Source organism: Dipodomys spectabilis, unplaced genomic scaffold, assembly GCF_019054845.1.
Source record: "Dipodomys spectabilis isolate Male_0828 unplaced genomic scaffold, ASM1905484v1 ptg000669l, whole genome shotgun sequence".
Classification (NCBI taxonomy): domain Eukaryota; kingdom Metazoa; phylum Chordata; class Mammalia; order Rodentia; family Heteromyidae; genus Dipodomys; species Dipodomys spectabilis.
The window spans coordinates 1,184,727-1,207,019 of NW_024871346.1; the positions used below are offsets into that span (position 1 = coordinate 1,184,727).

General features: G+C 49.4%; 1 protein-coding gene across 1 annotated transcript in view; it reads left to right on the top strand.

Annotated features, from left to right (window-relative positions):
• Positions 1-8,684: 8,684 nt before the first annotated feature.
• Tram2 (translocation associated membrane protein 2) overlaps positions 8,685-22,293 on the top strand; it is a 64,553-nt gene continuing 50,944 nt past the window's right edge. Inside the window, exon 1 of the mRNA XM_042671944.1 lies at positions 8,685-8,875. Within this exon, the coding sequence (XP_042527878.1) occupies positions 8,756-8,875 (120 nt within the window). The 5' untranslated portion in view covers positions 8,685-8,755. The remainder of the gene's footprint in view (positions 8,876-22,293) is intronic.

Consider the following 22,293-nt stretch of genomic DNA (forward strand, 5'->3'; position numbering starts at 1 on the left):
CCCTGTCACTCTTTGTTTCTATGTTGGAGTTGCTGAGTTTTCTGTTCAGTTCCCCTTGAACTTGGAATTTCTCAGCAGCTGCTTGCTGAGCTAAGCCCTGGACGTTGCCTTCCCCCAGCTAAGCTGGGCTCTTGTAGACATTCAATTCTGCAGTGACGGGTGGTGACACTAGTACCCCTGTAACTATGAAAGACCACTTTGGACATTATCTTTCATACCTTCTTTTTACTCTGACTCTTTTGTTTTGCTAACTGGTTCTTCATCAGTTTCAGCTGCTGCGGCCCGCAGCAGGGGCAGCTTTCTTCCAATAACGAGCTCAGGTTTGCCCAGCTGGAAATACAGAGCACAAGTCACCAGATGATGGGCAAGCTCTCTGCACGCCTGCTTGGGGCTGCTGCCTGGGTCCCAAGGCAGCAGCAGAATCAGAGCAAGGGCTTGATCTGGACAGAGCCATGTGCTACCCAGACCGGGCCTGTGCGGCTCATCAGAGAGCTGTTGGCTTCCTACTTCATCCCTTTGCTTGTGTTTGGTCCTGAGTCCAGAAAATCTGTAACTCTTTCAGAGTTTTATAATTATATATATTTTTATAATTCAGAGGGGGAGGGGAATCACAGTGTTATCTGATGGAGAAGGCTCTTAAAAAAATCACCGCATGGGGCTGGGAAGGTGGCTCAGTGGTAGAGTGCTTGCCTAGCATGCATGATTCCTTAGTACCACATACACAGAAAAAGCCAGAAGTGGGGCTGTGGCTCAGGTGGTAAAGTTCTAGCCTTGAGCAAAAAAAAAAAAAAAAAGGCAGCTCAGGGAGAGTGTGTGGGCCCTGAATTCAAGCCCAAGGACTGGGAAAAAAAAAACCATTTTTCTGGTTAGAGGCTTGGGGAAAGAATATTCTAGCCTAAAGCAACTCACCTGCCATCCTTGGGCCAGGCCAGAAAGGTGTTGGTTGGGTGGTGAAGATGCTTTCCCACCTCAGGCGGGCACTCTGGGTCTGCCTTGTGAGAAGAGATCTTAGGCGAGGTCCTTGACTATAAAGAGGAGCTACGGACAGCACCCAGTGCACAGTGTTGTGAAATTCAACTTGAAAACTGATGAGAAGGGGGTACTGGAGCCACACCCAAAGGCTGAGCTCCGATGATGGGGTTCCAGGCCAGCCTGGGCACAGGGCTGAGAGATTTACCTCCAATTAACTAGCAACGAAAAAAGCTGAAAGTGGAGGAACGGCCCAAGCAGTAGAGTGACAACCTTAAGTAAAAAAAAGGCCAAGAGTGTGGGCCTCTGAGTTCAAGTCCCAATGGGGGCACAAACCTCCCCCAAAGGGAACAAGCTCGTGTGAAGGGCTTCCACCGCGGCGACCTGCGAGGGGCTTCTCTGCCGAGTGCCTGCCTCCTGTCCTGGTCTTGGTCTCCTCCAGCTCCTCGGGGCTCATGCTGTCACACTGGAGGGCTGAGCTTTAAGACTAGGGGACAGAGGCATCTGTGGAATTTGCTCTTCTTTGCTAATCTGGCAAAGTCAACAACTCATTTCTGTTCACCCCGCAGCAGAGCCTCTGGAGATGATGGCGTGGAGCAGTTTCACGCGAGGCCCAGCCTGGCTGTCTCAGCCCTGGGGAGCCGGTGCGTGTGGAGGGCATGTGAACAGGGTGCAGAAGGCGGGGGTGGGGGGGAGTGGGAGGTAGGCATTCGGGCTGGAAAGGAAGGAGCCTATGAAAAGAACTATTTTTCTGTGGGCTCAGGAAGGGCCCCTCGCCGGGGATTTCCTACACGGATCCCAGGCTTTGGCTGCCTTCTCTGGGAATGGTGGAGATGTACACACTGCAGGGCTGTGCTTCAGAGACAAGTGGTGCCTGCTCCCCTTCCTGGCCCTGCGGTGCTTCCCAACCTCCCCAGCCTTGTCCAGCTGAACACAAGCACATTCATTCTTCTCTTTTTCCCTGAACCACTCGCATCAGATACCTCTGCAGAGACACTGGATCAGGGCAGACGTGGACAGGAGGGGTGTGGAATGTAAGAGCAATGTGGGAGGAAAGGGAAGAGAGAGCCCCAGGGGTGGCTATTTCAAAGGAGCGGGGCTCAGCCACACCCCCAAGATTGTTTGGCCAGCCCAGACCTCCCTCAGGTCATGCTGACACGGCTGTTCAGAGAGCTCAGTGTGGCCTAAAGTAAGATCACCTTGGAGAGGAAGAATTTCACAATGAAAAACAGAACACATAAGGAAGCACAGCCCCCTTTCTTCCCTCTCCCCCAACCCCAATCACAACTACAGTACACAGTGAGTGAAAAATCTCATCTCAGAAACAATGTACACTTTCTGACAGTATCTGCCAAGGTTTCCGATGGCGTCGATTGAAATGTGTTCCATTTCCATGTCATCTAATGAGTGGATGGGAATCTTTGCACATCTGTTCAGGCAAGATAACGATACTATTATTACTAGAGGCTTTGTGCTGCAATGCAGTTTTATTATTATTTTTTTTAATCTCTCCAGTTCCCTGCTTATACCCAGCTATGTTCCCGCTCTCCCTCTGCTTCTCTCTTGACTGCTGGGTGCTTTCCTTCTTGTATTTCCTTCCTTATACTCGTCTGCATCCCCCCTCTCCTGGTTTTTTGTTTGCTCCCTTTCTGCTGTGCTGGGGCTTGAACTCAGGACCTTGTACTCTTGCTTGGCTTTTCTGCTCAAGGCTGGTGCTCTACCACTTGTGCCACAGCTCCACTTTCAGCTTTTTGGTGGTTAATTGGAGACAAGGGTCTCACAGAGTTTCCTGTCCAGGCTGGCTTTAAACTGCAATCCTCAGACCTCAGCTTCCTGAGTAGCTAGGATTATGGGTGTGAGCCACCAGCACCCAGCTCTCTCTTCATTTCTTTCTACACCTCATTCCCTTGTTCAGTGAGCCAAAGAGAAGTTTCCATGGAGTCAGGAGCAGGAGCTGCGGAGAAGGCATCGTGGAGATCAAGAGAGGGGGCATTTTGGGGCCATTTCTCACAGCTCTGGGGGCTCCTACAGAAAGCCTTTTCCTATTGGTCAACATGGGCATTCCAGTCAGAGAAACCTCTGGAATTGCCCACGCTCAACCTCATTAGCAAAGAAACAAGACAGACAGTAATGTGACCTGCTGATTCTTGCCAAGGGAAAAGCAGATGGAAAGGACTGAATGGTTGTTGCAGCCAGGAATATTTTGCAGCATAATAAGACTCTTAATTGATTTATGATGAGATTTCAGTGCTGGAGTAGGATCCAAAGAATCAGAATGTTGGGTTCAAGTTCAGGGTCCTTGGGAGCCACCTTGTGTTTTGAAAATCAATAAATTTACTTATTTTATTTTCCCCGTTATCATTTGTTCAGGCTGTTTGGCAAGGAATGATTTGGCTTGTGAGGCAGAGTTCGAAAGCTACAGTTCTCACCTTCCAGCATCTTAAAGTCTGCCCCAAAGGCAAACTGATCAAACTTAAGCAGGGTTTTGGTCCTGGACATGCCTTGTGCATACGCAGAATCCTTTGGGGCAGCTTCACTATGGAATTGCTTTGGCTATCAATATACTGATGAAATGGTAAAGATTCCTATACATTGATCCATTAATCCATTCAACCTTTCACCTTTCATCTATCCATCTTTCAATCACCTGTTTACTCATTCATTCATCCACTTACCCCAAATCTACTTATCTATTCATCCATGCCTCAATGTCACCAATTCATTGTTTATTTCTATCCATCTATCCATCCTTCCACTCATATATCCATTCACTCATCCATCCATTCACCAGTCTGTCCACTCATCCCTCCATCTACTCATCTACCTACTCACCTGTCCATTTGTCCATCCATCCACTCTTTCATCCATCCAATCATCCATCATTCACCTGTCCACTCCACTCATCTATCCACTCATCCATTCATCCATCCACTCATCCATCCATCCTTGGATTCACTTAGCCATTGCCCTTCGAAGCAGGTGGTAAGAGATGAATTATTAGTCCAGTAAGGGCCAGGACATACCTATCTGACTGCTCTGGGAAGGAGCACTGTAAAGACAGACCCAACTGAGAATTCACAAGTGAAGAGTTCCTAAACACAGGGCTGAGATTTGAGAAGCAGAGATGGATGAATTTAAGGTTGGTGGCCAGGTCCCACAGGAGGTGCCTGAGTGGAATCAAGGCAGTGTCTGTTTCTCCTAGTCTAGCATGGAGCTGCTCAGACAAGGAAGGCCTGACAGTCAAGTAACAGGAATTCTGGAGTTGCATTCTATCTCATGCAAATCATCTTTCCATAGCTCTTCCTCAGTGCATTCTAGCAGTGTCTTAACGCTATGTGCATTCTTGCTTTCTTCTTGTGCATGGCAAGACCTAAGAACAAACATTTTCATGGGCAGTTTAGGTTACTGATTTCTTTTTGTTGTTGTTTTGTTTTTTGTCAGCCATGGGGTTTGAATTCAGGGCCTGGGTGCTGTCCCTGAGTTCTTTTGCTCAAGGCTAGTGCTCTACCACTTTGAGCCACAGTTCCACTTCCGTTCATTGGAGATAGGAGTCTCACAGACTTTCCTGCCCAGGCTGCCTTTGAACTGCGATCCTCAGATCTCAGTCTCCTGAGTAGGGAGAATTATAGGTATGAGCCACCAGTGCCCAGCTGCTTGATATCTTTTACTATTCAAAAACCTGCTCAAAGGCTGGGAAGGTGGCTCAGTGGTAGAGCACTCGCCTTGCATGCCTGGGGCCCTGGGTTCGATTCCTCAGCACCACATAAGTAAAAAAGAAAAAAGCCGGAAGTGGCGCTGTGGCTCAAGTGGTAGAGCACTAGCCTTGAGCTAAAGAGCTGAGGGACAGCGCCCAGGCCCAGAGTTCAGGCCCCACGACCGGACCCCCCAAAAAACAAAAACAAAAACCTGCTCAAATTGGAGAACTCAGTGTGTGAAAATCCCTCACTTCCCAAAATATTGTAGCTTAGTATTTTCTGGAGGAGAGAAGGGTGACTGAAGTTTGCTCATCTCTAATGTGCACTTATGTCTCTTTCCAGAAACGTGGCCCTCTTCCCATACAGAAGTCAGGAGCATATGCATTAGTCCTCTGGAATTAATCTGGAAGGGGAAGTGGAGTGCAGTGGTAAGAATCCGGGAGCAATCAGGAGTCCAGGCTCCTTTGCCTCACTGTGCTTCTGCGTCACTAGCCCACAGGGCACAAGGGCTTTGTTTTTACCAGTGTTTGTCTGTCTGCTGAAGGAAAGCCACCAGAGTGTGCGGAGAGTGCCAGGAGCCATAGCCCTGGAGCAGGGGAGGGGGCTGTCTTCTATCCAATGCTCTAAGTCATAGTGACAGCTAATTCAGGACCTTCCTTCCTTTCTCTCTAAAGGGAGCAGTAGACATGTGATCTTTAGGGTAGCTTCTAACACACAAAATCCTAATTTCACAATTCTCTGTGCTTAGCATATTGGGTATGTGAAGACTTGCATCTCTCTCTATAACAAGCAAGCACAAATTTCCAGAAATAAATCATGCCATGAAACAAATATGAACACTAATGAGATTGTGCATTCTATTTCACTTTTAAATCTTCGATACAAATGAAATTGCGGTCACACAGAAGAGAGAACTAAAGGACCTCAAGTTCTGTTTTCCCATCTCCACAATTAAAATTGCTCAATTGTGTTTCTTTCAAATCTGTGGTTCAGACACAGCAGTACTTTATGTTGGAGACACAAACCCAAACAAAACTGGATAATTCCAATCAGATCCAAACAACGTGGGTGTCTGAGATTTCATGGATCAGGGCTAACTATATATATATGAGATTCTTAGGAAAAATTTGCCGGCAGATTACAGTGTGTACTAAGAGATAAATAAAAATGTGCTAAATAGAAAAAAATAAAAAATAAAAATGTGCTAAATTGAAGATTACATATCTATTACTAAGACTCAGCAGTTTTGACAGCAATTGTTTAGAAGTAAGATGGAAAGATTTGGGGGTGAGGAATTACTTTATCACTGACATTGCTTGTGTTGGTGCACAAAGATGAGAAAGAAGACCAAATCCCATGGCCAGCTCAGGCAAGTTTGAAAGATCCCACCTCCACAAAAAAGCTGGGCATGGTGGTATATGTCTATAATCTCAGCTAAGTTGGAGGCATAGATAGGAGGGATGTGATCCAGGGCATGCCCAGTCAAAACAGGCACGACTCTCCCTGAAAAACAACCTTAAAAGGGGGGGGGGGTTGGGCTGGGAAGGTGGCTCAGTGGTAGAGCGCTTGTCTGGCATGCATGAGGCCCTGGGTCCATTCCTCAGCACCACATAAGCTGAAAAAGCTGGAAGTGGTGCTGTGGCTCAAATGGTAGAGCGCTAGCCTTAAGCTGAAGAGCTGAGGGACTGTGCCCAGGCCCAGAGTTCAGACCCCACAACCGACCAAAAAAAAAAGGGGGGGGGGTGTTAAAGTGTGGCTCAAGTGGTAGCAATTCTGCGTACTGACCAAGTCCCTGTACTGACCAAAAAAAAAAAACAAAAAAAGGAGGGCAGGTTTTAATTTTAACTTTTTTGTATCTATTTTTAATATATATATTTATTGTAAAAATACTGTACAAAGGGGTTACAGTTATGAGTAAGGTAATGAGTATACTTCCTATTGAGCATGGTTACCTCCTCCTTTGTTTTTCTCTTATGATCCCTTTCCTTCCCACCTCCCCAGCTTCTCCCTCCCTTCGCCCCCCCCAAGCTGTGAATTTTTTTTTTCGTTTTTTGCTGGTCCTAGGCCTTGTCCCTGAGCTTTTGTGATCAAGGCTAGTGCTGTACTATTTGAGCCACAGCTCCACTTCTGGCCTTTTGTGCTTAATGGAAAATGAGTCTCATAGACTTGTCTGCAAGGCTAACTTTAAACTGAGATCCTTAGACCTCAACTTCATGAGTAGCTCAGGATTACAGGCGTGAGCCACTGGTGCCTAATCTAGGTTGGGTTATGGAGTTTATTACATCTTTGCCCAAGGCTTGACACCTAAAGTTTCAATGCTAAGAGACTGACAACAACTTCACTTTATGGAGGAAAATTCCCAGCACACTATCTTCATCTGTTAAGGCAAACAAGTGTGCTGTTAGGAGGAATCATCTGAAATACAGATACTCAGTTTTGACCCATATGAAGAAGCCAGATTCTTAGGGCTCAAGGTAACTGACGTGTTGCAAGTTGAAAATCTGGATTCATCTGCCTTCAGAAAGAGGAAATCCAAGTGTTGGGGGGTTCTTGATCTTTTGATTCTTCGCTGGACTTTGAGCCAACCCTGAGCAACGCACTCGCCACGGTCTCATATCCCTGAGTCAGTGAGGGGGAATGAAAGACCTTCCCCCAACGATCGTGGAAAATGGAACCAGGCAAGCAGGAAGGAGAGCAAGTGCAGAAGGAGCACCCCCGGCAGAAGGAGCACCCCTGCAGGAGGAGCTCCCCTGCAGAAGGGGCACCCCCACAGGAGGAGCACTCCTGTAGAAGGAGCACTCCTGCAGAAGGAGCACTCCTGCAGGAGGAGCACTACCACAGAAGGAGCACTCCCGCAGGAGGAGCACCCCCGCAGAAGGAGCACCCCTGCTGAAGGAGCACTCCCGCAGGAGGAGCACTCCCGCAGGAGCACCCATGCAGGAGGAGCACCCCTGCAGGAGGAGCACCCTTGCAGGAGGAGCACTCCCGCAGGAGGAGCACCTCCGCAGAGGGAGCACCTCCGCAGAGGGAGCACCTCCGCAGGGACGCCACCCAGCCTCAGCCGCGCGCCCCACGGCGGGAACTCGTGTGCACGCAGAAGTGACGGCCGCGGACACCGCCCGGCTCGCGTCCGCCCCGCGTCCCCGCACACTCGGCGCTGGCAGGACGAAGCCCGCCTTTGTCCCGCCGGCGTCGCGCGGGCTCGGCGTCCGGGGCAGGCCCTGCTCCGCCCGCGCCGCGGCTCCCCCGGCCCGGCCCGGCCCGGCCCCGCAGCCCGCGCCCCGGCGACCTCGGGCCGCCCGCGGCCGCCGAGCCTCCCCGGCCCGGCCCTTCCCCGGGAGGAAGAGGCGCGGAGCGGGCGGGGGACCCCGGACCCACTTCCGGGCGCCGCCGCCTCCGTCTCGGCCCCTGCCCGGCGCGTGCGGCGGCCGGCCCGGGCTCCGGGGCGTGCGGCGCGGCGCTGGCGCTGGCGCGGGGAAGGGGACCCCGGGACACCGGGCCCAGGCCGCCGCGCTAGGCCGCCCGCGAGGGCGTAGCGCGCGAGGGCGGGGCGGGAGGGGCGGGGCCCGCTGCGTGTCGGCCGCGGTTGAGGGAGGGGGCGGGGCCAGGAGGCGGGGCCTGGCGGGCCAGGCGCGCGGAGTGCGCGACGCGGCTGAGAAGGGGCGGGGTCGGGCCAGCCCGGCGCGTCGAGTGCGGGCCGCGGCCGGGGAGGGGGCGTGGCTTCGAGGGGCGGGACCTGAGGGCCTTCCGCGTTGAGCGCGTTCGGCGGCCGGCCGGGAAGGAGGCGGGGCCGGGCGCGCCGGCGCGCCGGGTGCGTGCGGGCCGCGGCCGAGGAGGCGGCTGCGGCCGAGGGCGGTTCCGGGCGGCGGGGCGGAGGCGGGCGGAGGAAGGGGGCGGGGCGCAGAAGTTGTTCCGCGCTGGGCGGGCGGACGGGCGGGCGCGCGGCGGGGCGAGCGGGCGGCGGGCCGGCGGGCGGGCGGACGGACGGTCGGACGGACGGACGGACGGACGACGCGGCCGGGGCTGGCGAAGTTTGCGCTGCGGCGGGGGAGCGCGGGTGCGGGCCCCGCCGGCCGCGCGCGCCCGCTGCCATGGCTTTCCGCAGGAGGACGAAAAGTTACCCGCTCTTCAGCCAGGAGTTCGTCATCCACAACCACGCGGACATCGGCTTCTGCCTGGTGCTGTGCGTCCTCATCGGGCTGATGTTCGAGGTGAGCCCGCGGCCCGGGGCCCCGCGCCGGCTTCGTGCGCGGCCCCGGCGGCCCGAGCCCGGTGCGCTCCGCCGCCGCCCGGAGCCGGCCTCGAACCCGCGGCCGCCCGGCCGCTCCGGCCCCGCGCGCCCAGGGCTTCCTCCCCCGGGCCCGGCCCGACGGCGGGCGCTGCCCGGCCCGGCGCCGCCGCCGCGTGGGGCCCGCCGGCGGGAGGGCCCCGGGCCCCGGCCCACTCCCCTCCGGGCGCCGCCCGCGGCGCCCCGGGCGGGCCTCGGCCTCTCCGCCGCAGCCTGTTGCACCCCGCGGCGGCCCTGCATCCACGTGCGGGGAAGGGGAGGCCCGCGATGGGCCGGCAGCTGGGGGCTGCGGGGCGGCAGTGGCCCGGAGCACCGCGCTCCTCCGGGGAGGAGGAGGAGGAGGAGGAGGAGGGCTGGGGAAACTTGGGTGTGGGTTGGCCGCGGCATATCTTGTCTCCCAGTGAGATATGTGGCGGCACTCCCCAGTCTCCCGGCCCGGCTCTTCGGAGGAGGCTCCTTGCTGGTCGGGAGACTTGCTTATCTGCGTCCTGGGGCCCGTGTCACCACGCTGCAACCGCCTAACAGCCGGGGTGGAGATGGAGGGGCCCTTCTCCCAGGCCCCCTGCCCCTTGGGTCCCTCATCTCCGGTCTAGGTCAGCTGGTGATGAGCTGTCCTCTACCTGAGGACATTCTTGTGGCCGGGTCGAGGTTGGACGGGGGCGTGCGTCGTTGGCCGAGCCTCAGGGTCTGTAGGAAATACCCTGGGACTGGGACTGGGGTCTCCGCTTGCTTCTCCAGGGAACCTCCCGCCCCCCCCCCCCCCACCATGGCTGTCCCAGGACAGGACTGTGTTCCACTCCCTAACCTCTGTCCCTCATCTCCCAGGAAAACTAATCACAGCCTCAGTTTCCCTATCAGTGCAGGAGTTGGCAGAGCCTGCCTTCCTCGCAGGGTGATTGTAAAGTTTAGCCCAGATCACAGCAACAAACGTTGTCATGCATCCTATCAACGTGAGAAGCAATTTCTTGCCTCTAGAACACTGTTACTATGAAGTTAATGAGAAATCAGAGGGTTGATTTAACCCACTCGGTATCTTTCTGTCTATATTTACCATCCTCCACTCCAGTGCCGGACCCCTAGTCTGGAGGATATGGTTACAAAGACACATGTGTTGGCCATGAACTTCATAGCCACCAGCTTGCAGCTCGCCAAGTTTCTCACCTGGTCTGTGGCTGTCCGTTGTACTGTAGTATTTGTTAAAGTTTTTGGCTATACCTGCTTTAGTCTGGTGCCAAGAGAGCTGCCTAGCAATTGAATTCCCCACCTCCTTCCTTTTCTGCCTTTCTTATGGAAAGCCTTGCGCTTTAAACCTTCCAACCTGTGGAAGTTGAGATGTGTTAGGAGGGAGGAGAAAGGACCCAAATGAGAAAAACAAAAAAACAACTGCTGTCCCTCAGCGCTAGGAATGGGCCAGGGAAGGTGGAAAGGCGCCTCTGTTCTCACAACACCTCTGCCCCATGGGACTTGTAGGGCTGGCATCTCCTGCGAGATGCCAGGGTGGTCAGGCTGTAATGTCCTGGCAGGAAGAAGGCTTTGTCTCGGATCTCCACTGGGAAGAACTCCTGCTCGTGCTGGGTGCACGGTAGCTCCTCACTGTCCATTCCTGCTGACCACCTCCGTTCAGAGATACTCTTTGAGGGGAGGTGTGGGCATGGAACTTTGCCACCCCTCCCAAATGAGAGCAGAAACATGTAGGAACTTCAGAGGGACCAGTGGTGGGGCTTAAGGGACTGGAGGGAGGAAGACTGAGTAGGTATTACTTAGGGTCCGCCAGGTGCCCCCTGGAGGTGTGTGTATGTGTATACAGGGAAGCATACCGTGGAAAGGTTGGTCCAGGACCTGATGTGGGGTTTCCTAGAAGTGGGGACAGAAAGAGGCGCAGGAGGAACGGGGAGAAAGAGGAAAGAAAACCATCCCAGCATCGGAGCTTCTGTCTTGAGCCAGGCTAGGGCCCCTTTATTCAGAAGCTGGGTGTGGAAAGCTCAGTTATGATTCTTCCCCTCTGGGGCTCCCGCCCAGCCTCTGCCAGTGAGCTGAGCCCCATCTCCCCCAAACTGTTCAGGGCCACGTAAGCCTTGCCTCAGTGATCTCTGCAGACCTTCACAGAGCTTCCGTTTCCCTCTCAGGACCTCTGGGGCTTTAGCTTTCTGTCTGGGAGATGTTGACTTTGAATTCCTTCCCTTGGGATCACTTCCTCTTGGGAACGCACATGAAAGGCTGTCTAGACTCCACAAATCACACACACACACAGAGGCACACACACACTTTTGGTTTAGTTTTGGGCCATCCAGTTCCCAAGGCAGGGGCAGGTTCTTCCCCGCAGCCTGGCTTTCTCTTCGTCCTGGGGATATTTGGAATAGAGCTGTACTGTTCAGCCACAGCGCTTGGCTAAAAAATGTCAGGAATGTGGAACTTTATTTCCCCCCCTCCTTTTCCAGCTTCTCTTTCTTAACTCTGCTTTTGGGAGAGGTGGTGGCCCAGGTTTTCTCTACCTTCAGTCCTCTCTTAGGTGGAGTGTGGCCTGCAGGTCCTCTCGGTGTGGGGTGAGTTGGGGTGTTGTGTAGGTGTCACACTTGAAAGTAGCCCTCCCCTCTCGTTTCCCCTTTGCTTTCCAGTGTCCTGTGCCACGTTTCCGACTGAAACAGGCAGGGAGAGGAGTACTTTTTTCATTAGCCAATAGAGAGTGAGCAGAAGAGGCCGTCTGGAAGAAAGAGGAAGCGATTTATACACTACCTTTAAAATGTCATTTTTCAGACAGAAACTTTTGTTGATTTTCTTCCTCCCGTCTCTGCAGCTGTGAAGAAATGTTGCTGAGATTCTGAGCCTGTCAGTTGTAGGTCTATGGTGACTTAAGGATTTGGGACCCAGCAGCGAGGGGAGGGAGAGGGAAGTGGCCGGCTTTTGCTTTTTAATTGTTTTGGAAGCAGGTTGGTTCTCCTTTGTCCAGCAACCACCTTCTTTCCCAGCGGGACTGTGATGGACTCTGGAGGATGAAGTGTTTGTAACTCGTACAATGCAAGCCCATCGCGTAGGTCACAGCCATTAGTCCACAGGGCTGGGGGCACGTTCACATCCTCCAGCTACCTGTGAAATCAACCTGTTCCCCTTGTACTGATGCTGGGGCTGCAACCCAGGGTGTAGGTGCCGTTCCTCAGCTTTCTCCCCTCAAGGCTGGTGCTTTACCATTTGAGACATAGCTCTTCTTCCAGTTTGGGTTTTTTTTTTTTTGCTGGTTAATTGGAGATAAGAGTCTCACAGACTTTTCTTCCCCAGCCTGGTTTGGAACCTTGATCATCAGATCTCAGCCTCCTGACTAGCTGGGATGACAGGCCCAAGCCACTGGTTCCTGGCTTGGTCCTGTCTTTTAATGTTAAGTTGCAGAATGATTGTGCTTTAGCCAGGAATGGTGGCTTACACTGGCTACTGGGAGGCAGAGATCGGGGGTTCTCAGTTGGAGGCCTGCTGGGGCCTCCAAGCCTGGCCTGGTGATTCCTGCCTGTGATCGGGCCACAGTCTAAGGGTGGCTTTTGAGCAAAAAAAACCCAAGAGGCTCTATCTGCAAAGTAGGAGATTAGAAAGGGCGAGGGGAGGCAGAATATGGCAGTAGAGTGTCTGCCAAGCAAGCATGAGGCTCTGAGTTCAGTCCCCAGTACTTAAAACACACACACGCACGCACGCACGCGCACACACACTTTTTCTATTGTGTTAATAGAAAAAGAATGTTAATGGAATGGACATATACATGCCGATGTAAGTTGTTTTTCTGTGACTAACTTGTGATACACTTCGAAGAAGTTCATTGGCTACCCCCCTGGTTGCAGTTCATTGTAAGATGACAAGTCCTCCAGAACTAGCCGTCTACTGTCTACTCTCCATATGGGACGGTCCTGATGCTCTTCCTCCCCAGGGAACGCTGGTCCAGCTGCCCCCTGCAGAGCACTGACATTCATCTTACTAGGACCCAGCCTTGAGTAGTGGGCAGGTCTTGGGGCTGCCTCTCGTCAGCTTTGTGGAGAAGTAGAGACCATGAGGAGACTGCCCTGCAAGCTAACTAGGTGCCGCTTCTCTTGCCTGCTGTTGTCTGCACCGAGTGGCTCGTTTCTCAGAGGCGGGATCCAGACTGGTCCCAACAGTGCGCCTTAGTCCTGACTGTTTGTAGAATAACATGTGTTGCTATGGTGAGAGTTTCGCTCTGGCAGGCACGAACTCTTTTTTGATCTGCTTCTTCACAGGCAGAGGCCCCAGAAATCACTCTGTTGCATAGCTGATGTACCTTGCATTCCCACCCTGATAAGTGATGTAGGCAGAGGGTTGATAAGAGCGGATTCAAGTTCCCAAATGACACAAGTGCTTTCTAATCAGCCAGAGTGCTATTAGCCGGGCTTTGGTGGGGAACTTTGCCGATCGTATCTCTGAACCTCTTTGTCCAGTGCTTTGTATCTGGTATCCATTCCTACCTAATGGTTAAAGAAAGGAGGAGGGGAAAAAAAAAGAAAACAGTAAAATGAACACAGTTCCTGAACAGCCCGTCTTATTTCAGGAGTAAACCTTTATCTGTTTCTTTTTTACACTCGGTTACTTTGCCTTGATTTACCTGCACTGTCTCAAGTGTCCTGCCGTAGGGGAGAGCCGGGCCTAACTTATTCACAGTTAGTTAATGTTGGGAATTCATCATGTGTTTTAATGAGCTTTGCAAGGGGCTCTTCTGGATGGTGTAAGTTTCTCCTGGCTTTCCTTGCTTTCTAGCACAGGAATTGGGCCTAGAGTAGAGAGCCCGGAGGCCTCTGGGCCCTCCACCCAAGCCATATTGTCTCCTGATGGCTTCATCATTTGGGTGGAGGCGTTGGCTGCGTTTTACGGCTGAGAAAGGCCTTACTGTAACTGGGATGGTTTATGGAAGGTGTCATGCCCATCTAGAACTTGGCTTCAAGAGAAGAGGCTTGGCCAGGGACCATCCACTCCACATTGAGAGTCTGAGCCAAAGTAAGCATTCAGCAGTGTCTGGCTCACGTTTAGAGCTCAGACCTGATGGCTTCCAGGCGTGAGGAGTCTATGGAATGCAGCCCCAGGTTGCTCTTCTTTATCTGAGTAGAATCTGTTTATTACCTGGAAGTAATATCTGGGGTCTGTTCCACATAGAGACTTTTCTGCCTGGCATAATAAAATCATTGAAATTTACTTCTCCAAGAAAGAGACCACAGGGAATGAATGACCCAGAGACAGGTCATCGGAAGTGAGCCTAGGCGAACGGACAGAGCTTTACCTACCACTGAAATTACTGCCTGCTGTTACCCTTCAGTGTCTGTCCAAGATAAGGGGCCTCTGAAGGCCCTGGGTCCACTGCCCTTACCAGGTTGATGTCCTGGTTGTCTGCAGAGCTGAGCTTCCAGAAGAGGGGAAGTTGGTTCCCTGCAGAGGGGGGGAGGTTTGCCCAGGACAGTAGAGTGAGTTTTTGGCAAAACTGGGGCCATGTCTTCTGATCCATCCTTCATCTACTTCCTGAAATCTAGACTCTCTTGGAATACCAGTCTATATGTGGACGTCTTAAACTTGGTGTATCTTTCTCCAGAGCTCTATGCTCGTTTATTCTGCAGCTGTTTGTTGGGTGTCTGTGCACTTGCTGTGTGCCTGTGTTGAGCCGTGGGAATGCAGAGGTGAATAAGTGGGGTCCTCACCCTCGGAGAGGTCACTGCGTGCCAGCTTGAAGCTGGGTAGGAGTCAGGTCTTAAGCTTGACCCGAGTAGCCGGTGCGACCTCAGACCCTTGAGTCTAACCTGAGCCATTGCTCCTGGTGAAGGGATGGTTTGCTTGTTTATCTATCGGTTGTGGGGCTTGAACTCTGGGCCTGGGTGCTGTCCCTGAGCTCTTCAACTCAAGGTTCTACCACTAGAGCCACAGCGCCACTTCCCATTTTCTGAATTGTTTATTGGAGATAAGAGTCTCATGGACTTTCCTGCTGGGGCTGGCTTTGAACAATGATCCTCAGATCTCAGCCTCCTTAGTAGCTAGGATTACAGGCGTGAGCCACCGGCAGCTGGCATAAGGGAAGGTTTATTAACTTGAGACTTAACAGGTTGTGCTGTCGAGATTCAGAAAAGAGCATTGGTCATTCCTAGAGAGCTTGCCAGGCGCAGCTGGTACTTTGGTGCATATATTACTTCTTAAAGGCAGTCTGCTGGAGTGACTGGGGTAAGTAACCAACATTTATTGCTTACGCAACTGGCATTTGTGCAAGTCTAAGACAAGGCCCTGGTGGATTCGGCATTGGGGAGCATTTACACCCTGCCTCTTGGTGGCCATCTTTTCTTCGCATCCTCTTGGACCACAGAAATGGAAGGGAGAGAATGGGGAAGAGAAAGATTAATATCCCAGCCGTGTTGTTTGTATGTGCGTGTGTCTGTCACCCCTCTCCCCTGCCCTCAGTACTGAGATTGAACCCAGGGTCTTATCAGTCCAGCCAGGCCCTTTAGCTCTTAGATTTTTTTTCCCCGGATTTGTTGTTGTTGCTGATGTTTTGAATTTAGGTAGAGTCTTGAGCTAGGTGCCTGGCCTTGACTCAAACCTTGATGCTGCTAGTTCTGCCTTCTGCATAGCTGTGTACCTCCACGCCAGGCCCTCCAGGGTCTCCGTTACAAGGACAGTAATCCCATTCATAAGTATGCTGCTCTCAGGACTGATGACTTCCCACTAATGTCATTGCATTGCAGATAAAATTTCAACCTGGGAGTTTGGGGAGTGGTGCCGTGCAAACACCGTGTCCATAAGAGGCAGTGTGTGTGTGTGCACACGCATGTGCAGGCTATTTTTAGTCCTGGCAAGCCCTTATTGATCCAGACCCTGGCGGAGGTTAGGAGAATTTGGCTGTGTGGTCTCTGAAGGTTTTAAACAGCAAGCCTCAGTGTGATCACAGCGATCCTCTTGGGTGGGTGAGTGATGATTGTACCACTGGGGTGGGGACATGCTCCCAGACACCTGTCCCACGTTGGAATAGGGAGAAGACCTCCAAATGAAGCTCCAGAAATTTGCAAGGGAAGAGCATTGTTTCAAATAGTTTGATATGCTGTCTTTGTTGGAAAGGTGTATAGACATAGATATAGATATAGATAGATAATCGCTCCTAGGGAACTGTTAACTTTTCTTTTTATAGGGAATTTGAAAAATCGTATTATTTGACCTAATATCATTAGGAAGACTTGTGTGGCCGTTGAGAAGGGAGAAGAACATGTCTCCTTTGGGACCGTGGATAGAGAGAGAATTCACACTGCTGACCTCCATCTCTGTGGAAATACAGCCTAGGACCAGGCTCCTCAGTCAGCAGAGGTGGGCATCTGGCGGGTGAGCTTCGTACAGTGCCAGAGGAAGTGAAGTTGAGTCTCAGTGAAAGTCTGCCGTGGGTTCAGAGGTGCCAGGGATGTCTGGGCACTCTTGACCTGGAAGTGCAATCCTTGCATAAATAGCCATGCTCCCAGCAGTCCCTGGAGCCCTGCAGGAAACCACAGGTCCTGTTCCACAATGCCTGGTTTCCGGCTGAGAAGAATTCCTTAGAACTTGGAGTAGAATTGAACTCTTAGACCTTCCACTTGTGCAGTTGGGAGTATGTTTTTTAGCTCACAGTCTGACTTTGTACTGGATCAACTTTTGACCTCAACGGGCAGGGAATGGCTTGTTTGTACGGATTTTGTGACTGCTGTTTGGAAGAGGGATGTTGAAGTGGGAAGGAATGGGGGATTTTCTTTTTAATAGCAGTTTTGTCTCTGGTTTGTCTGTGAAGGCTAGAACATGTGCACTTCTTCTAGAATCTTTCAAGATTCTGGAGTGAGAGCTAGGCCCTGGATTCTTTCAGTAACTTGCTGGGTGGCCTACAAAAGATGCTTTATTGCTTTGGACTGCTTCATGGGTATGTCTGTTCCCTTGGTGGGCAAGTGTAGCAGGGACCGGGAATGTGCCTGGGATTCAAGGTGCCGCCAGTAACAGGAGAGTAAGGGAAGAGCCTCTTCCAACACGCACACTGAGAGGTGCCGCTGAAGCTGTGCGCTACATCACATCTTGACACCTCTCTCTCAACTTAAAGTTAGTGCTGTGTCACTTGGGTTACAGCTCTGCTTCTGGCTTTTTGCTGGCTACAGATAAGAGCCTTTCTGATTTGTCTGTGCCAGCTTTCAGACCTGCAGATCTTAATCTGCAAAGCTGGGATTTCAGGTGTGAGTCACTGATGCTTACCTTGACTTCGTTACTTATCTGAGGTGAAGCCAGGTTTGAGCCTAAACTTGGGTTTGGCATCTACTTAGTGGAACCAGGGTTGATAAGGAGAAGATCCATTTATTAGAATTTTGTTTGGCTCGGGGATGGGGAATAACTTTGAGGCCCTTTAGCCTCTCCAAGGCTGACCAGGGGCCAGGGAAGAGGTCATACCTACCTGGGCAGATTGGGGAAGAGGTCATATCTACCTGGGCAGATCAGGGAAGAGGTCATACCTACCTGGGCAGATCAGCTCACGTCTTCTGGTCAGCCAGGTGAAGTTTTGTTACCTGCTCTCTGAATGTCTGATACTCTGGGCTTGAGATTCTTTTTTTTTTTTTTTTTTTTTTTTTTATTGTAAAGCTACTATACAGAGGGTCACAGTTACATGAGTGAGGTTATGAGTACACTTCCTCTTGAACATTGTTACCCCCTCCATTGTTTTCCCCCTACCATCCCCTCCCTCCCTCCCTTCCCCGAGGTTCTTTTTTTTTTTTTTTTTTTTTTTTTTGATTGTGATTAAATGATTACATAATTTCAAAGTCACAAGTTCATTCTAACTTCCCTGGAGCAAATTGTCTACCACAGTCTGTAATATATAACAGTGTTCACATGTTATATACCATATTTGTGATCAGCAGCATGAGGATATTTAGTAGTGGTTCAACCAGATGAGCGGGAGTTCTTTGTTTCTTAAGTCCTGTTAGTTTTGTCGTATCACTAACCTTTTGGATTTAGCATCCACTTATGAGGGAGACCATGTACCGTTTGTCTCTTCGTTCTTGGCTTACCTCGCTCAACATGATTCCTTCTAGCTCCATCCATTTCCCTGCAAATGCCATTATTTTGTCATTTCTAATGGCTGCATAATATTCCATTGTGTATAGATACCACAATTTTTGGATCCATTCATCTGTGGTGGGGCACCTAGGTTGTTTCCATATCCTAGCTATTGCGAACAGTGCTGCAATAAACATGGAGGTGCACGTGTCCTTGTATATTGGTTCCTGTTGTTCAGGGTAGATGCCTAGAAGTGGTATGACTGGGTCGTAAGGGAGGTCAATCTTTAGCTTTCTAAGGACCCTCCAGACTGCTTTCCAAAGTGGTTGTATAAGTGTACATTCCCACCAGCAGTGTAATAGGGTTCCTCTTTCTCCACATCCCCTCCAGCATTTGTCGTTGGCTGATTTGTGGATGTGGGACATTCTGACTGGGGTAAGGTGGTATCTCAGGGTTGTCTTTATTTGCATTTCCTTCACCACCAGGGATGATGAACATTTCCTCATGTGTTTCTTTGCCATTTTTATTTCTTCATTTGAGAAGTCCCTCTTTAGTTCCCTTGCCCATTTAGTAATTGGTTTGTTAGGTTTGGGAGGGATTAGTTTCTTGAGTTCCCTGTATATACAGGATGTTAACCCCTTGTCTGATATATTGCTGGTAAATATTTTTTCCCAATTAGTTGGTTGTCTTTCTAGCTTAGTTGCGATAGATTTAGCTGTGCAGAAGCTTTTTATTTTAAGGTAGTCCCATTTGTCGAGTCTCTCTCCAACTTGTTGTGACCCTGGGACTCTGTTCAGGAAGTTCCTTCCTGTGCCTATTAGTTCAAGTGTCTCTCCTACTCTGTCCTGCAGTAGTTTCAGAGATTCAGGTTTAATGTTAAGGTCTTTAATCCATTTTGAGTTGATGTTGGTGCATGGTGATAGGCTGGGGTCCACTTTTAGTTTTCTGCATGTGGCTGCCCAGTTTTCCCAGCACCAGCGGTTGAAGAGGCTGTGTTTCTTCCATTGTATGTCTTTGGCTCCTTTGTCGAATATCAGCTGGCTGTAGGCCTGTGGATTTATATCTGGATCTTCTATTCTGTTCCATTGGTCTTCGGGTCTGTTTTTGTGCCAGTACCATGCTGTCTTTGTGATTATAGCTCTGTAGTAGAGTTTGAAGTTCGGCATGGATAGCCCTCCCATATTGTCTTTATCCCCTAGAATTGTTTTGGCTATTCTAGGTCTTTTGTTGTTCCATATAAATTTTTGGACTGTTTTCTGTATTTCAGTGATGTACGTCATTGGGATTTTAATAGGAATTGCATTGAATTTGTATATTAATTTTGGAAGTATCACCATCTTTACTATATTAAGTCGGCCTATCCAGGAGCATGGGAGGTCTTTCCATTTCCTAGTGTCTTCTGCAATTTCTTTCTTTAACTTTTTATAGTTCTCATTAAATAGTTCTTTTACATCTTTGGTTAGGTTAATTCCTAAATATTTTATTTTTTGGGAGGTTATTGTGAATGGGGTTGCTCCCTTTATTTCCCTCTCTTCCTGTGCGTTATCAGTGTATAGGAAGGCAACTGATTTTTGTGGGTTTATTTTGTATCCTGCTATTTTGCCGAAGTGACTTATGATTTCTAAAAGTTTGGGGATGGAGTTTTTGGGATCGTGGAGGTATAGTATCATGTCGTCTGCAAAAAGGGATAGTTTCACTTCTTCTTTCCCTATGCGGATCCCTTTAATGTCTTTTTCTTGCCTTATTGCCCTGGCTAAGGGTTCTAGGACTATGTTGAAGAGGAGTGGAGACAGTGGACATCCTTGCCTTGTTCCTGTTTTTAGGAGGATTGGTTGTAGCTTTTCCCCATTAAGTATAATATTGGCTATTGGTCTGTCATAAATGGCTTTTATTGTTTTTAGAAATGTTCCTTCTATTCCTATTTTCTCCAGAGCTTTTAGCATGAATGAATGTTGAATTTTATCAAAGGCCTTTTCTGCATCTGTGGCGATAATCATGTGATTCTTGACCTTGGCTCTGTTGATATGCTGGATTACATTTATTGACTTACGTATGTTAAACCATCCCTGTGTCTCTGGGATGAAGCCTACCTGATCATAGTGTATTATTTTTTTTATGTGTTTCTGGATTCTGTTAGCTAGAATCTTGTTAAGGATCTTTGCATCTGTGTTCATCAAGGAGATTGGCCTGTAATTCTCCTTTTTGGTTGGGTCTTTGCCTGGTTTGGGGATGAGTGTGATATTGGCTTCGTAGAATGAGTTTGGGATAGCTCCCTCCTTCTCTGTTTCTCTGAAGAGCTTGAGGAGTATGGGTATTAGTTCTTCTTTAAAGGTCTTACAGAATTCTGCTGTGAATCTATCTGGTCCTGGGCTTTTTTTTGTTGGAAGACTTTTGATAGCTTCCTGTATCTCATTATAGGATATTGGCTTATTTAATTGGTTAACTTCTTCTTTGCTCAGTTTGGGTAACTTGTATTTCTCTAAAAATGCATCCATTTCCGCCAGATTTTCTTCCTTTAGAGAGTATAGCTTTTGAAAGTAGTCTGTTAGAATTGTTTGGATATCTTGGGTACGTGTTGTGATGTTTCCCGTGGCATCCCTAATCCTATTAATATGGGTTTCCTCTCTTCTTTTTTTAATTAATCTTGCCAACGGGCCATCAATTTTGTTTATTTTTTCAAAGAACCAGCTTTTTGTTTGGTTTATTTTGGTTATGGTTTTCTGATTTTCTAATTGGTTAATCTCTGCTCTCAATTTGGTTATCTGGCTTCGTCTAGTAGCTTTAGGTCCCATTTTTTCTTGTTTTTCTAGCTGTTTTAGTTGCAACATGAGATTATTTACTTGGTCTGTCTCCATTCTCTTGATGTGGGCACTGAGGGCAATAAATTTGCCCCTCAGGACTGCTTTTGCTGTGTCCCACAAGTTTCTTTGTGAGGTGTTTTCATTTTCATTGAGTTCTAGGAAATGCTTTATTTCTTCTCTGATCTCTTCTGTTACCCAGGCCTTGTTAAGGAGTGTGCTGTTCAGTTTCCATGTATTAGAGAAATTTCTGCGGTATGCTTTGTTATTGAGAGCTAGCTTGATTCCACTGTGGTCAGATAGGATACAGGGGATTATGTCGATCCCTTTGTATTTGCTTAAGTTCCTTGAATGAACTATGATATGGTCTATTTTGGAGAAAGTTCCATGAGCTGCTGAGAAGAATGTGTACTGTGTTGTTTTAGGGTGAAATACTCGGTAGATGTCAGTTAATTCCGCTTGAAGTATGGCCTCACTTAATTCGGTAGCTTCTTTGCCAATCCTCTGGTTGGTAGACCTGTCCTTTGGTGAGAGTGGCGTGTTAAAGTCTCCTAGTATTATCGTATTGGGATCTATTTTATTCTGTAAGTTTGAGAGCATTTGTTTAACATATCTGGGTGCACCGATATTTGGGGCATATAAGTTGATGATGGTTATATCCTCCTCTTGGATTGTTCCCTTTATTAATATGTAATGTCCGTCCTTGTCTTTCTGTACTGATTTTAATGAAAAGTTTATTTTGTCAGATATCAGGATAGCTACACCTGCTTTCTTATTGGGGGAATTTGATTGGTAGATCCTTTTCCACCCCTTCACTCTGAGTTTGTTTGTATGTTTGGCTGAGAGGTGGGTCTCCTGAAGGCAACAGATGGATGGGTCTTGTTTTCTGATCCAGTCCTCAGTTCGTTTTCTTTTAATTGGCGAATTCAGCCCATTTATATTAAGAGAAAGTATAGAGAGATGCATTGTTGTCCCTGCCATTCCGTTTTCCTAAGTTTTTCTTCTTTCCTTTCCTCCTGTGCTTGCTCAGTTAGACTTTGAGTAATGCCTGTTTGGGGCGGGTCCCAGTTCCTGGTTGCTTTCTTCAGGTTGTGTCCCCCCTCTTAGAATTCTTTGTAATGCTGGCTTAATGTTTATGTATTCATTTAGTTTTTCTTTGCTATTAAAAGTTTTCAGTTCTCCATCGAATGTGAATGCTAGCTTTGCCGGGTATATCAGTCTGGGTTGGCAGTTATTGGCTCTCAGGGCTCGTATGGTGCTTTCCCAGGCTTTTCTTGCATTCATTGTTTGTGTGGAGAGATCTGCAGTGATTCTAATTTTTTTCCCGTTGTAGTATAGCTCCTTCTTCATTTTTGCTGCATGCAGGATTGTTTCCTTATTATTCAGATCCATCATTGTTACTATTATGTGCCTAGAAGTGTTTCTCCTGGGATCTTGCTTGTTGGGTGTTCGATAAGCTTTTGTGATGTAGTTAAGATGGTCGTTTTTGAGGTGGGGAAAATTTTCATTGACTATCTTGTTAAAT